The following is a 17,550-nucleotide window of genomic DNA, read 5'->3' as shown; positions in this document are numbered from 1 at the left end:
AACGTTCTACTTAGTAGTAGTAATTTAGATAATGATTAAACATTGTAATTTAATGAAACAAATAAATTTTTTTCTAGATCAAATATTCTTTACCAGAAATAATAGTTTGAGTTGAGTATGATGATTATGGAGGATAAAATTTTTCTTTTAAGTAAAATAAATAGCTTTTTTATTGTAAATAAAAAAAATCAGAATTTATTACTGCTTAGTTTTTAGTTAATTTTTATTTCTCTATTTTATAATTTCTTGCAAATGATTAATTTGGAGATTTTAAATTTATTTTATTCCTACCAATTAAAGACAAATATCAAATATTAACAACTTCCACACCGCTCAATTTTATAAGGTATGTTTTATATATACTCTCGTGCATTACTTTCAATGTATTTTTTTTACAAGTGCTTTCACGCAATGTGTGTGTGTATATATATATATCACTTAATATTTTTTAATAAAAATTTCATTATTTATTTTTTAATTTTAGCCTTATTAATTTTTAAAATATCATTATCCTTATTATTGGAGAGAGCAAATTTGTTTCAATTATCGGAGGAGATGAAGCAATTGCAAGATTACAAACAGCTGAAATAGAAAGCTCAAAATGCAATTAATTAGAAGGCTAGAAAACAATGAATAAAAAACAATAATGCTTAACGAAAAAAAACGATAATGCCCTCAACTGCCAAAGTGACAAGAAAGAAAATAAGCCATTATCAAAGGAGAAAGCTAACGTCATGGTTAGGAAAAAAAAACAAAAAAACTAACATCAGAAATAAAGATGAGCCAACCAACGAAATGAAGAGCGTTTATAAAAAGGTTGAATGGTTGGTCACCATTTATATATATTGTATTTTAAATAATAATGTTCAGATTACAATTACCTAAAGAGTTTAATGCTGTAAAATAATTTAAACGGTTATTCAATGACAAATTATTATTTAAATTATTTTAAAAGGAAAAGTCAATAAACTTATATATTTTGATAAGTTATGATTGGAGTACTCTATGAGTGAATATGGACGCTATAGTTTTTGTATGCACATGATTTTACTGTTCTAACAATCCAGCAAGTGATGATCCATTGCTTGAGTGGTTATATTTGTTTGTTTAATAATTTTTATGGATATTGAATTTGATCAATCTAATGGAAAATTTATTAAATGAATAATAATTTTGCATACAATTTAAAAGTAATTATTGATAGTAATTGGTAAGGCTAAGAGTAAAACTAACTAATAGTATGCTTGTTGAAGTAAGCCAAAAGACCAACAAAAGGAGCATTGATGTATGTTGTTGGCTCTGATTGACCAACATTATAGCGCGAATCCTGAAAAGAATCATCTTCAGCAGGTCCTCCAACCACAGCCCCTGTTAGAATGTTAGGATTGGGTTTTTCTGATTTGAAATATTGGTCTCCCTCACGACACTGGATATGTTGTGGGTGCATATCCACAGATGGTAAAGTTGAACCTCGGTGGTGTATCTTCTTAGGGTACTTGGCTCCATACCCTACCATGTATGACATTCCTAGTGGGTTCTTTCCCAATATGTAATCCACCTACAAATTTGCAAGACCCATATAATTCAAAAAATTAATTAATATATGCACATGCTTATACTTTTACCCTTCAATCAGGATTTATTTATGATCAATTGCCCTAGCTGCAATGCAATTGCATGCATACCTGACTTTTTGCAAGATTTATGAGCCTAGCTGGGTCGGCAACTTCATTCCCACATGTTACTGTTTTCTTCGCAGATTGCATGTAACGTGCATAAACAATTAAAAGAAATGACAGAGCTGTTGTGTGTTGTAGGTTACTTCCTCCAGGTTTGAATAGAAGTCCACCTAATCATGACCACTCAGTTTTTAATTTATTGGATTGAATCAGTCAGAAAGTATATGAAGTGAGTACATGCTGCATTTAATTTATTTTAACCAAATACAATATTTAATTTCCTATTCTTAGCACGTATGTTATTACTTATTGAAATTATAAGCATTGTTAAGCTTTTAATTGAAAGAATTTCCCGAATATATTTAAAGAAAAGAGTATCCACTAAAACACCTTTAGAGTACGAGACAGATTTGGTAGGGGAACTCGGCAACAAAGAGCATATAAATTTATCTGCATTAGGAATGAAAAGATCTCTACTGGATGCATCAGCCATCGCCCACTGCCAAGATTGGAAGGATTAAATGAGATATGAAAAAACTATTAAGTTACCAATTTTTAGATATACCAGAATTAATGATTGTTTTAAATCAAAATGTAAAAAATAAAAGTGTGGTTGAAAGATTAGTAACCTGCGAAACAAGCACATTTATGCCAGCATGCTTGCAGTCCCATCCAAATTCATCAAGATTGCCCATGGATTGGATGTTTGCTTTCACAAAATCCCGATAATTGGGCTTATTACTGGCTTTATACAACCATGCTGCTCCCCAAATCAACTCATCCTGATCAATTTTGTGCATTAATAATAATAATTTCGTTTCCACTGCAAAAATTATGAGCTTGAAAATTCTAGTACCATGTAGCCACTAAAATCACAGTAGAAGGGGCATGCTCCCGCACCGACGCTGTTATTATAAGATCCACGATATTTATTTGCAAAGTCAAATACCTAAACATAACATAGGGAGATAAACATTATTAGCTAGCAGTAGAACATTTGAAATTGAAATATACATATAAAATTATATTTTTGATCCCCCAATTTATCTTCGATTTTAGATTTGGTTCCCTAATAATTTAATTCACGAATTTGATATTCTTATTTTATAAAATTGTACAATGTTGATCCATAAGGTCACAATTGGACGTTGACATATGACAGACATTATCCAACAAGAACGTAAACTTACATTCAACATCATCCAATTGTGACTTTGGGGATTAACATTGCACGATTTTATAAGATAAAAATACCAAATTCGTGAATTAAATTATTAGGAGATCAAATCCAAAATTAAAGATAAACTGGGACACCAAATTTATAATTTTGCCTGTAGCATACGTACCTGCATAGCCTTAATGAGAAGCAAGTTGGAATAGTGAGGATCAGTTTTCCTAAAAGCCATGGAAGATGCTGCAAGTGCGGCAGCAATCTCAGCAGAGAGTTCTGAACCTGGCCTGTTCTGAGAAACAAAGTACGAGGTTCGAGGAGTGTCCATGTCTTCTGGCCTCTCCCAACAATCGTGATCGGCAATGGGATTGCCAACTTGTGCCACAACTATATTAGGATGTTTTGTGGCTTTGAGAAAATAATCACTTCCCCACCGGATTGCTTCCAATGCATTTTGCAACTCTGAACCCATCAGATCTCCAAATTCTACGACACTCCAACCTAGCATGCTCAATGTGAATGCCATGGGAAAATTGAATTTCACATTGTCGCCAGCGTCATAGTATCCACCTACCATATCCATCTGAAATTTCGAATAATTTAATAAAACATACTATTTAACATTATTTTGAGGTGGGATGAGAATAGAAATTTAATATTTGTATCAAAAATTGAAAATGTCGATCAATATACGTTATTTTTTTAATGCTAAAAGATCAATCAATCTCTTGGAATTAATTCACAAAATTTAAGAATTATCCTTAAAATTATTCTACTCCTTACTTTACTATTTTCACCTAACTATTTTTAATCTAATTAATTAGTATGTACTAATCATCTTCAATCCTCACCGGAGAGAAAATAATTTGATTTCATTAATTTATAATATTTATTATTGAGTTTAATGCCCATACTAAATAGTAAAATAATTTTATAATATCATCTAATCATAACTCACAATTAATATGATTTAGTATAAAATAATTAATTATCATAAAAATTAATAAATTTATCATATATAATAAATAATTTTTTATTGGATAACGTATATTATATTATCAATGCATAAACTATTATATCTTTATTATTTATCAACTATAAAAATTATATAATAGTTAGTATTTTAGCCCTTGCATTGCATGAGCTAAATATTTATTTTATAAGTATAATTAAATTTATGATAAACAAATATTTTTAAATACATAAATTATATTATAATTAAAATATGTAATTAATAAATATATTTGTACTTATAAATTATATTTTATATTTATGATAAATAATTTATATTATGATATATAAATATTTTTAATTATTGATAATTTCTTTTTAAAATATTGAAATTAAGATTTTTTTTAAAAGATAAAATTAAAGATATTAAAAATGGTAGATTAAAAAAATATTAATTAAAATAATTAAGATATTAAAAGTGTAAGAAAATACTATGTTTGAATTTAAATATATAATTGAAATAGTTTAGTTTTGATACTCAGTTACAACTTGTAGATGATTTAGTTGATATTAAAAATATATGAAAAAATTCACTACATCATGATAACATAGTATTCAACTGAGAGTAAATATAAGGAAGAGTTGAGCAATGAGAAAGCATGACATATTGTAATTTTATAAAAGAAATGCAATAAAAAAATTTTAAAAAAATCATATAAAAATAAATTAACAAATTATACAGAAAAAAGTCTTACATATAACAAACAAAATAATATGTTATTTTAACCATATCATTTTTTTAAAGGATCTTTTATGAAATTTAAAAAAAATAATAACTTTAGATATTGAAAATATAAGCACGCATAGAGTTTAATTACATGAATGTCTGAGCCATCATGAAGTGCAGAGTCTTTCCGCCATTTGATGCGTTGAGAAGGTGGTAACTTGCCAGACCTCTGACCTTCAAAAAACAAGATGCTCTTTGCTAATGCTTCTGCATAGTTAATTGAAGCTGCCCTTGTCATTGTGACCATCACCATCATCATTGTCATTGTTACTAACAATAACACTTTTGACGACATAGCTATTAGCTATACGTTGTTTGCTCTCGTATTTTACGTAGTTATGTACCTTTCCAATTACTGGTGTATGCTACTGTGCAGTATGAGCCTTCATTCACCTCTCTAACACTATAAATAAGCATACGTTCCTATTATGATATCCTGAAATCTGATCACTATTTCCATTAACACGTTATAAATAGAAATATAAGAACAACAAGAGAAATAAAAGATACTATAACATATACGATATGTTAAACAAAAGAAATAAAAATTATAAAGTAGTATTAATTAATTGAATAGCTGTGATATTAAAAATATGAATTTAATACTTATGTATTCATGATGTAAAATAATTTTCATCCAATAATAAATCACTTTTAAATTATATTGATAATTATTTTAAAAGTGATAAACTTACCGTTGAAAAGTAATTATATAATTGTGTAGAAAAAATTTACATTATAAGTATTATAAGTGTAACATTTCTTCTCTTAAAATATTCATGTATTTATTATAAAGGGGAAAAATATATATCTAACAATAACAAAAATTAATTCAATTAATAAGAAATAAATTCATAAACTTGAGTTTGATTCTCCCCTAAAGACCTTGTTGGTGGTAAATTGGGAGCATATATGTAACAACCTTGATTAACACCTATAATGATAGTGATGAGGATTTGAGATCTGATTTAACTAAACTTTTGGATATATATATATATATATATATATATATATATATATATATATATATATATATATATATATGGACAATTTATTACATTGGATTGCCTTTGTTTAAGAGAAATTTTTTATTATAGAAATATTATTAGATTATCATTTGGAAGACGTGGAAATATTTTACAAAAACTAAAATATCATTAATTAAATAAGGACGTACGTATCCACTGAACCATGGATTAAAAAATATATAATGTTTCAAGTTCTGTCTCTAGTATATATAGTATAGTTTAATTTGTGTAAATAATTTTATACCGCTGGTTAGAAAAAAAATATAATTATATATTTAAAATTATTATTTTAAAAATTAACAAATTTCTCATTCATAAAATTTATAATTATATGTCTACGTAAAAAAAATACATTATATATACTATTTTTTCTGTATTATATATATATATATATATATATATATATATATATATATATATATATATATATATATATGTGTGTGTGTGTGTGTGTATCCTTTTAGCAATCCGTGTAATTATTAAGGACATCTTTAGATAAAATTTTCTGTAAACACTTATTTGCAGAAGTTTTTTCATATTAACTTCTCTAAAAGTTAATTTTAACTTATCCATAAATTAATTTTTAACTTATAGAAAAATGTATTTCATTTTTTTTCTTTTTCTTTTTGTTGGTATTTCTAAAAAAAATTATCTAAACAGATTCTAATAGGAGAAAATATTAATTGTATGATTTAATTATATCTTTCTAAACTTGTGTATTTTTATTTAATATTTTTCACAAGAGGATGGTCGAGTGGATAAATGTGGGGTCTCCCATATTAGTGCACGAGGTAAATGTAATTATATCGATCTTTATAAGCCATTTTTATCCCAACGGCTTCCCTTATCTCAAATTGCCCCAAACTCTTATCATAAAAAATAAAGAATATCAAGGAAATCAATAAGGTCTAACACTTGCAGCGGAATAAAGGCATCTATTATACATATAAAATATACTATAACAATAATCAATAAAGAAATTTGAATTATATATATGGACGTGTGTTTTTGAAGTAATAATTTTTTTTAATTGTGGGAAGATCCTACCTATATTCATACCAAGACTATCCATGTTATTAATTATTTGATGAATGGAATTTTGAGAAGATTTGGATTTGGACTTTTTAGATATTTGATTTAAAATAATTTTATATATATTTATTTTAAGAAAATTTCTAATTTAAGAGAAAATACTTTTCAAATAATCACATTATTAGTTATGATAATTAATCACATGATTTAGTCCCCTGTACCAATAGAATCCTATCCTTATTTTTGTGAGCAACTTTAATACTTAAGCAAAGATAATTTTTATATTTATACTAATTATATTTATATTATTAGTGCTAGCAAAAATATAATAATATTTTACTAAAATATGATTAAATTAAATTCTCTAACTTAATTATTAAAGAAATTATTTTCTTATGCAAGCTCTTGTTTGCATGTGACCTCCATATATTCAATATTAAACTAATAATAACTTAATGACAATTAATTAATTTACTATTTAAGTTTAACGTCTAACAACACTTTTTAATGATGAGATAACATGAAATAATATCAGTTGTCTTTCAAAACTAATAGAAGTTTCAAAACTAATAAAAGTATAATATAATATTTTCTTTCATTTATCTATTACAACTCTAGGTTGGCTCTAGAGTATGTTATTACATAAGATAACATATGAACTAAGTTTCCCCCTTAATTATTGAATAAGTAATTTAAAATTATTTCGTCATAAAAATATCTTTAATAAATTAATTTTAATAAATTTATTATATATTCACCTATAATGATGATGTCAAACATTATTAGACATGACAATGGGGCGGGGCGGAGACGGGTATTGTCTTCCCAATCCCCCATCCCAACCCCCCAACATGTCTCCATACCCGTATCCGATACTTGACGATTAAAATATATTATCTCATCCCTGTACCCATTGGGTATCGGGTATCCCCGACCCGTCCCGTACCCGATTCAAATTAGAAAAATAATTTTTTTTAAAAGAAAATATTAAAAATTTGATTTTAGAAAAAATAAATTGATTGTTAAACATTTATTTTTAATTACTTATATATCAATAAATTTATTATAGCACATGTGTCTACAAAAATCGTTAAGAAAAAAATATTAAATTATGTAAAAATTCTAAAATAAAATTAACTAGTAATAAAAATTTTAGACATTTTGATTAAATTATTCAAAAATTCTAAAAATTTTAAGTGGCGGGACGGGTCCGGGTTCGGGGTCGGGACAGATGTGATAATCTCATACCCGTACCCATACCCGACTTTTGATTACTTGAAAAAACCCGAACCCGAACTCGTACCCGGTTAACTCGGGTATTACCCGTCAAAGTCGAAACGGATTCGGATAGATACTTATGGGTAGGGATTTTTTTGTCATGTCTAGACATTATTGTCTTTCCTGAAAGATAATTATAGTATCTATCTTAAATATACAAAACTAATTTAATTTATGATAATATTGAGTAAATAAATTTTTTTTATTCATATAAAAATCAAAGACAAGTATGTGAGAGTTTAACACAATTCATGCATCCCATTTAATCAATTAAATTATACTTCCTTGATTATTGAGTAAGAATTTTTTTTTTCATAAAAATATATCTAGTAACCAACTGTGTTTACAACACATTTATTATATATTTAAGTAAAAAATATAAAGTTATTATATAAATATTAATCAACGAAATTATCGAAGTTTTTTGGAAGAAATTTTTTTATTAAGAGAGTGCCATGTGTCAAGGTGAGGGTTCTCTTTTCTTTTAGATAATGAATAGAAATATATTATCGATTATATCAATTATATATTACTATAAAATATAAAATAAGATTTTGTCATATATACAGATGTTACATAAAACCAAAGTCCGAAAGTTTCTACTCTAGGATGGATGTGAAATTGTGAATTGAAGTATGCCAGAACACCCACAAGGGGTGCATTGATGTATGTTGTAGGTTCAGAGTGTACAAAATCTGCTCGAGAATCTGCGTATGAATCCTTCATATCTGGTCCCCCCACAACAGCTCCCACAAGCAAGTTGGGGTTTGCATTTTGGTTGTCAAAATAAAATGATCCTCCTTTCACAATGATGTATTCTTTCAGGATATTTTGCTCCGTATCCTACCATGTATGACATATTCGCTGGATTGCTTCCTAGTATGTAATCCACCTGCATGTACGTACATACATACATAAAAATATGTATTACAGCAGATTCCCAAATATTTTTATTCTTACGAGTATCAATGATTGATTCATTTAATAACTTTTTTTCTATATCTTAGAATTCTCCCCTAGATTAAAATTTCTTTTACGTAGATTATATTCACAAAATTTTAAATTAATCCAAATAATTTGATAATCTAAAATTTGCATACCTGGCCTCTTGCTATTTGTTTGAGTCGCTTTGGAGAAGCAAAAACTTTACCCCCACAGTTAATCTCTTTATTTGTCTGTTTCAAATAGCCAGCATAAACCAGAAACAGAAATGAGATTGTTGTTGCATGCTGCAAGTTACTCCCTCCTGGCTTGAATAGAAGCCCACCTAATTTCTCAAAAAAGTTTGGATCAAATCATCAACAGGCAACAAAACAAAATATGAGAGTTTGGAAAAGGTTCAGAATCCAGTAATGCAAACTTGCTAATCATAAGATCGAAAGTATGTATACTTTAATGTTGATTATACACTTTTGGATTATGGGTAATAAATTTACCTGAACAGTATGAGACCAATACTGAAGGTGATTCAGGTAGCACAGAACAGACCAACTTATCCGCATTGTTGAGGATGAAAGGTTTGGAATTAGAGCTACTATTAATTAGAAGCTGCCAGTGATCACAATTAGAAAAAAAAAATCATCAGCCAGATCATAAACGTTATATATATATGATGGCGTAAATATATACAAATAAAGAAAATATCTGCAAAAAGGAATAATATATAGTTAATGTTGAAAGAAGAAAATTACGTACGGTTATATATATATATATATATATATATATATATATATATATATACCTTAGAGACGAGCACGTTGATGCCAACATCCTTTGAGTCCCATCCAAATTCAGCAAAGTTTTTCAGATTATGAATGTTTTTGTCAATGTAATCTGCGTAGTAAGGGCGTTTAGTAGCCTTGAACAACCATGCTGCTCCCCAGACCAATTCGTCCTATCATTGATAAATTACTTTTAGAAATTCCTTTCTAATATCACTGGGGTCGTCATCCTAAATATAAAATTTGACAATGTTTGTAAAACTAGAATCCACTTCAATCTTTGCACCATTTTTTATTCTCAGCCAAATTAAGAATATATGAAACACTAGCTAGCTAGGCCTACCTGGTAGCCACTAAAATCACAATAGAAGTGGATTCTATGTGAAATAAATGCATGTGTTTCGCCAATGTCATTGTATGATCCTCTGTACTTATCTGCAAAATCAAAAACCTAATTCCAAAGAAAAGTAGATAACTAAATATTGAACCAAACTGTATGTGTAAGAAGAAAATGAAGATATATATATATATATATATATATATATATATATATATATATATATATATATATATATATAAACGTACCTTTATAGCCCTTTGGAGAAGTCTTGTAGAATAACCTAAATGATACTTGCTATATACAATTGAGGAGGCTGCTGAAACTTCAGAGCCAGGGAAGTCTCTGCTAACGGCAAAGGCTGTTCTGGGGGTGTCCATGTCTTCAGGTCTCTCCCAGCAATTGTGATCAGCATATGGGTCACCCACTTGTGCAAACACAAAACCGGGGATGCTTGTGGCTTTGAGGAAATACTCTCTGGCCCAACGAATAGCGTCTAACGCATGTTTAAGGTCTGGACCCATGAATTTTCATAACCCTATCACACTCCAGGCAAGCATGCATGGTTGTTGAAAATGCCATTGGAAAGTTGAATTTCACGTTGTCGCCAGCATCGTAGTAACCACCAACCAAGTCAACCTATAGTATTTCTTGTTCATTGGGAAATCATGTTCCTAATCCATTCATTTATATAAAATGAAACAGAGCTTTGAAAGAGAAAAGCATTTCCATACTTCATATTTATTTCAAAAACCTATAGTACTATTTAAATGAGCCCCAACCCCTTGTCTTATGATGACTTATGAGACAGCAAAGAGCCATTACTTCGAAATGCACATTAAGTTTTATAATTTGATTTTGATTATAGATAAAGAAAAATGAAGTAAATATTCATCTCATTATTCATTATTAATTATAATAATTTCCTGGGCTATACATTTTATCCTTAAAAATAGCCAAGTACATGTGAAGACCCTTCGAGTACTTTAAAAAGAAGTTGGATTTGTTTAAATCTTTTTGTATTTGTTTTCATATATGACTTAAATATTTATTTATTTTTCTAATATAATTAGATTTAACTTAAATTATATAGTTTTTGTTAATTTTAATCTTTATAAATTTTAAAAATTATTTCTCTACCACATAATTAAGAATGATGTGTAATATATAAAAAATCATATATAATATATATTTACTTTGATAACTATTTAAGTGGCATATGACATATCTAAATAATTTATAAAGATTAAAATTACTAAAATAAAATTTAAGCAAGAGTACGTATTGTAAACTAGAATTATATTTTACTCTTCTTGTATTAGGGTGATAGCAACTATTGATATATATTAGAGTGAAGTTTGATGTCTTTTCTGCATTAAAAACAAGCACAAGCATTCCAGTACAATATCAAGACCATGAATTCCCAATTTGGGTAAATCTAGCTAGTCAAAATTTTAAACCAAGGCAGCCATGAAAATTTAGACTAGGAGCAGAAGAAGACAAGTTGATAATTACTTTATTACGAAGGAAAGGTAAGACAGTAGTATCAGCAGGGACTATATAGACATCTTGAAGCGCAGAATCCTTCCTCCAAGTCATTCTCTGTGTTGGTGTCCTTCAAAGAACAATATGCTCTTTGTCAAAGCTTCTCCATAGTTATGCTTCAAACCCGTTACACTCAATATGGTACCTGCTGCCAATATAAACAGCAACCTTTGCTGGAAACCCATATCCTCAATCTCTCTCCACCAAATCAACCCTAATTAAGCTTCTCTTTCTACACCGATCGAGTACTTAAGTTGCTTCACTACTAAAATAATGTCTTTTTTATTACACAGGTCAGAAGTTCTTTTTCTCAGATATTTCTACCACACCGGCTATAAAAACGGTTCAAAATCGTCTTTAAAAATATCTTAGAATCAATATAGAATGTCTTTTTTATAATAGTGTTTGGAATAGGAGATCGAGGGTTATATATATACTTACATATAATGTGCGTTAAGAGGTATATTCATGAAAAGGATAAGGAAGGAATGAGGCGTACGGGTTATGTTTATCTTAAAAAGCTAAGCAAAGCATTTAATTTGCGCAAGAAAAGGGAACTAACAAAGAATATATATAGAAAATTCAGGAAAAGAGAAAGAATGTTGATGATACATAAATGGAAGAATGGCGGAGCATGAGTATGAAGTGGGTGAATCATGGAATGTTAGTCCGAAAGCATTTGAATGCTTCTCATTCTATACTTATTTCTAATGGCGACTTTCTTTACTTAAATACTCTCTTACTTTGGCTTCACTTCATTTTTGACCTTCAAAACATACATTTGATTAAACGCCCCATGAGAATTCGAGTTTTCTCTAAATACAGAAAGAAAAAGGAGAGAGAAAATTTTATAATAAAATAAATAAAAGAAGAAAAAAATATTTAAGTTGTTATATTTTTTTTTATTCATATATAAGTTGTTATATGATTTTAGTATACGAATAACAATTTTTCTTTTCTTTTAGCCCTTCCCCCAATCCATGGTTGTGTTCACTGCAAGTATCTTCTTTCAAAGAGAAACATGGATTAGTGTTTTTTTAAGGGATGGATTTTCTTATATATCCATTCCTATATATATATGTCGTATTTGATTCTAATAAAAGCATCTTCCGTCTCTTTAAATTTTATTTAAACTTAAAAATACCCATACAATAAAAAAATGTTCATTAAGAAATAAATATAAAAGCAATTAACGAAGCCTTATTATCGTTTCTAGTTTTCTTGGACACTTTGTTGCTCAGATTCCACGACTTTATAGCAGTTTAAGGCTTTCATAGAAAATACTATACACAAACTGAATACGTTATGGACAAGACTTAAAACGTGTATATCAATGTATGAAAGAGCTGTCATAACAAACTACTCAGATTGATATACCTTTTATAGGAATATTTAAGAGAAGAAAATAATGTCCTAATTAATTCAAGGTCTGAAAAATCTTTAAACTCAAAACACTAATCAAAAGCTTATATTTATTTTATCCAAAAAACGGGTGAGAAATTGAACTTCTGACCTGTAGACTTAATTTTACTCTCCTGGACCGAGACATTTCAATATCATTCTTAGGTAAACATCACCTTTGTTGCTTAACACTTAACAGTCTATATAATGATCCCCAGACTATGATAATGCATGCGGTAAGTGGTGCATGGAAATTAATTAGTCAATTGAGACTCTGTAGGGTCATTAGCAATAACTTTTCTAATATAATTTTAGTTAATTGAAAGGGCTAAGGTATTAAAGTGGGTAGCCTTTCGATTCTTTTTTTTTTCGTCGTACGTGTTTAACTTAAGAAAAGGGAGAAGTTATCAACGTCCTCTAAACATCTTAATATATAAATTTGTATATGTGACGATCAATCATTCTTATTATGTTGCAGTGGCACTTCAAACTAAGAAGGGCCGTTGTAGGATATATGGTTTGATCTGAGTTTTTAAAACTACCAATGATCCAATATTTACTTTTATTGGTCAATTATTTTAAGAGAAAATATGTTTTTACTCTTTACAAAAATTATTATTGATTTTAATTCTTATAAATTATAAATTTTTAAAAATATTTATATTATTAAATATTAACTAAGTACATAATATGTATGTAAACCTGTCATGTTGTATATATGTTATATAATGGTTCTTGATTCAGAAAAAAATAATCAGAAAGGTTATTAATGTGATATATCGAGATAGGCTTAATTTCTTTTTTTATCCCACTATTTTTTTTTATTTTGTTCAATTTTGTTTCCCTATTAATAAATGATTAAATTTGATCCTTTAATTTTTTTTTAAAATGATATAATTTCATCTTTCCATCTTAGTTTCACATTTAATGATTCTTTATCTTGATTTTAAAATAAGACTCATCAAAATTGATGATTTTTAATTAAATCCAATCAATCATAGAGAATGTAATAAAGAGTATGTTAGCATTCCTCTAATGAGATGAGATATATCATATTTGATTGTTGAGTTTGATCATATATATTGTAAATATTAGGCTTTGCTAGGCTTGTGTCTAGTTTGACCATATATATTGTAAATATTAGGCTTTGCTAGGCTTTGTGTCTAGTTTAATCATGTTTACTGGTTAAATACATTATTTTCAAGGATCTAAGTATAACCTACATAAAAGTCTGATTTTTCCTATAAGTATATTTTAAAGGCCTAGTTTAAGATGATTTATCACTAAGATAAAAGTAAAAATATGTATATGAGACTTTATAAGAATCAAACCTAACTTATTTCTATGATATAAGTATATTTTTAAGGTTTGACATAACATATTCATTATCTTATTTAAAAATATTTTATGCAATTAAACATTTAAATATGACAATTTATTTTTTGCAATTAAATCAACTTGATTAACATTTAAAAAGACAAATAAATATAAAATTTTAATAAATTGTAACAAATTTAATATAATAATAATAATATCAATGAATAATTATTTATCATTTTTTAAATAGGTCAATCTATTAACTAGGTCTAAAAGAATTTTTAAATGATCTAAAACCTGAACTATTTAACTAAATAAATTTTATTAAAAGTATTAATTTAACCTATTTTCTAAAAAGATCTAACCTAGCCTAGATCTGATATATGCAAGGTCATAATTACATGTCGAGCAACATGACCTACTTTCCACCTTACTTAGAATGAGTGGAAGCGATTTTGCAAGGGTTGGTCTTTGGCGTTGATACATTTGGCCATAACAAAAATAAAGCAAGTTTTTTAACAAATAAAAAAACTAGAAATTAGTTAAAAGTATTGTGAAACATACACAGAGAAAATTATTGGACAAAAGTTTTTAGAAAAAATAAATTATTTAATAATTTAATATAATTTATCAAATAAATACTATTTTATTTTTAAGAAAATATTATTAGAAAAAATACTTTTAAGAGATCTAAAAGCGAGTTTTACTCACCATAAGATTGGACTGACCTTAAGTTCTGGCATGTATCTTTATTTTTAAAGTTGACCTTTAAGTCGTTATGTATATGATAGAGAAAACTCAACCCTAGCTCTAAATTTAGTTACATTAAGTTTTTCCTGTCAAAAAAGTTTGAGTGAGCACCCACGGCTATTTCTTTGCCGTCTCTAGTCTATTCTATTATTAGATCTCAATAAAAGAAATAATTAATTAGTTAAGAAGGAGGGTGAAAACAAACGAACATGGTTAGTTTTTCAGTAATTGAAAGGTTATGACTTCAAATATTTTTCATCACGCGTTTTATTACGAGAGCATGCATGACATAATTGATAGCTCACCATACACACATGTTCTGCCGAGTGAAAAATAAAATAAAATAAAATAAAATACAAAATACAAGTGGTATGTTATAACTTACTGTGAAGCAGTTTATTGCATAACTGCGAGTCACTACAAAGTTGGTGACTATGATTCCAAAAGACACTTCTAATCTTTTCTATATCTTATTCACATTATTATCGTTATAATTGGTATTATATATCATTTTTAAGGTGGCATAAACCCACATGTAATCATGTACATTTCCCTGTTTTGTTATCATCTAACTTTAGGTAATAGGTATATATTTCCATTTTGTGAAAACAAGGTGATGACACAATGGAAACTAGAAAAATAACACAATTATTAAAATGATTAATTGACGCCAGAGGCTATTTCAACGAACTTTTGTTTCATTGATGAAATAAGTTGACAAATCCTGGATATATATTCACACATAAATAATGTTTCTTGTTCTCTTTTAACAAGTCACTTATGTTTTTCTGGGCTCACTTTGATGTGAGACTCATCTAATACTTGTAATATCATATAAAAATGATGACTTAATTAACAGACATTACACGACCCTATACGTTTCTCATTCATGTGGGGGTAGATCTTGGTGTAAATAAGTAATGGCCTATGTGATTTCCGACGGAAAATAAAATAAAATAAAATAATGGCCACCCTGATTTATTTTAACAAGCAATTAGATAACTAAATAAAAAACACAAAAAAAAAAAAAAAAATCACAATGCATGTATGAATATTTTCATTTCCTTCTCCCTAATTTTCGTGGCTATACAAGGAAAGGGGGAGTCATGGCTTCCCCAAAAATTTTCATAAAATAATCATTTTCCTTCTAAAATATGTAATGTTTAGCATATAATGTTTTTTTCTATCTTAATGCTAAAAAAGTTTATGCATGTTTTTTTTTTCTTAACTTTGTATTTATATTTTAACTTAATATGATATTACATATTAAAAATATACATTAAAATTTATGTTAACTCCAAAAAAAATTAGGTCAAGCTCCGCTCATGTACCATACCTGTATTGATACTCTCAGCTTTAGCATTTCATGCTCATCTTAGGTACATTATACTCTTGAGATATTTTTGAACCCTACATTCCCACTTTATCCTCGAGAGGTTCAGTTGGAAAGAAATGGTGGTCTAAAGGACAACATTGTCTTTGGGGAGTATACCAACTCTGGACATGGACCCCATAGAAAGATGCAAATGAGATAGTGATATCAGAGGTGGGGCCCCATGTTCATTTCAGAAGTGAGCAAAAGTGATGATTCATCACTGGGGTCTACTTGATTGAATCACGGCCCCACATTAAAAGGTCAACTCAGCAAATTACAAAAGGATAGGATCCTATCTTGGCTACTTGGCTCGGTAATATAAAATTCTATTTTTTTTGTCTGTGTGACTGTGTCTATATGTATAATAAAACAAAAAAACCCCTACATAGATGCGAATCATGCGATGCAACAAATTGCATCGAGATATAAAATTTAGATCCAGCATGCTACAGAATGCGATTCTTTGCATTTATTTCCAATTAATAATAAATTTTCCTCTAGAAGGCCATCAACAGGGAGCGAAATTGGCAATGAAACAAAAGTAGCCAGCATTTTCAAATTCTGAATTTGAATGACCAATGTATTTGTGCATTTTCTCAAATTCTATGATTGCAATTGAAATTGAAATGAACTACCCAAGAAACACAAAAAATTGAAGCCTATCTTATCTATCTGAATCCCCTCCTTAAAGTTTTGGAGGTACGAGGTGTACATGTCCTCCTAGGAAGAGGCGAAGAAAGTCGAAATTGTTGTTGGTGGTGGGAAAGAGTGAAGGTAGTTGATGTAAGAGAATTGTTGAAGAGGTTTGTGATGTGAGAAAGAGGCACCCTCTTGGGCATTCTCTTAGTCAAATAAAAGGTTGTATTGTATTGTAGTTTAGGAAGAGGTGGGGGTGATGATGGATTGTGTGTTCATATATATTCATTGTTCAATGGAGCTTCAAACTAGAAAGAGGGAACAAATAAAAAAATTTGAGAAATTTTTTGTTTTCGGGTATGGAAGCTGAGAAATTTGTTTATGGCGCTTATTGTTAATTTGTTTTCGGGTAGAGGGAAACTCAAACTTGACCCGCGGATTGCAGGGAGAATTCAGATTCAAGTCATGATGGCCCAAAAGCCCAAAACCAGTACAGGGCCTCAGTCCCCATCTTTTTTCTTCTAATAACTCTAATTGAATTT

At 28.5% G+C, this 17,550-nt stretch overlaps 1 protein-coding gene and 1 pseudogene across 1 annotated transcript; both read right to left on the bottom strand.

Annotated features, from left to right (window-relative positions):
- Positions 1 to 1,228: 1,228 nt before the first annotated feature.
- Positions 1,229 to 4,883, bottom strand: LOC114416332 (endoglucanase 8-like). The gene is made up of 7 exons (XM_028381198.1): positions 4,680 to 4,883; positions 3,026 to 3,433; positions 2,536 to 2,628; positions 2,309 to 2,461; positions 2,070 to 2,178; positions 1,686 to 1,849; positions 1,229 to 1,558 (listed from the first exon to the last, which is right to left on the bottom strand). Exons 1-7 carry the CDS (start codon positions 4,881 to 4,883, stop codon positions 1,229 to 1,231), a joined length of 1,461 nt encoding a protein of 486 aa, XP_028236999.1.
- Positions 4,884 to 8,037: 3,154 nt separating this feature from the next.
- LOC114416331 lies at positions 8,038 to 11,766 on the bottom strand (annotated as a pseudogene).
- Between the last annotated feature and the right edge of the window lie 5,784 nt (positions 11,767 to 17,550).

Source organism: Glycine soja, chromosome 6 (assembly GCF_004193775.1).
Source record: "Glycine soja cultivar W05 chromosome 6, ASM419377v2, whole genome shotgun sequence".
Taxonomy (NCBI): Eukaryota; Viridiplantae; Streptophyta; class Magnoliopsida; order Fabales; family Fabaceae; genus Glycine; species Glycine soja.
This window is presented reverse-complemented; position numbering and strand designations above follow the sequence as displayed.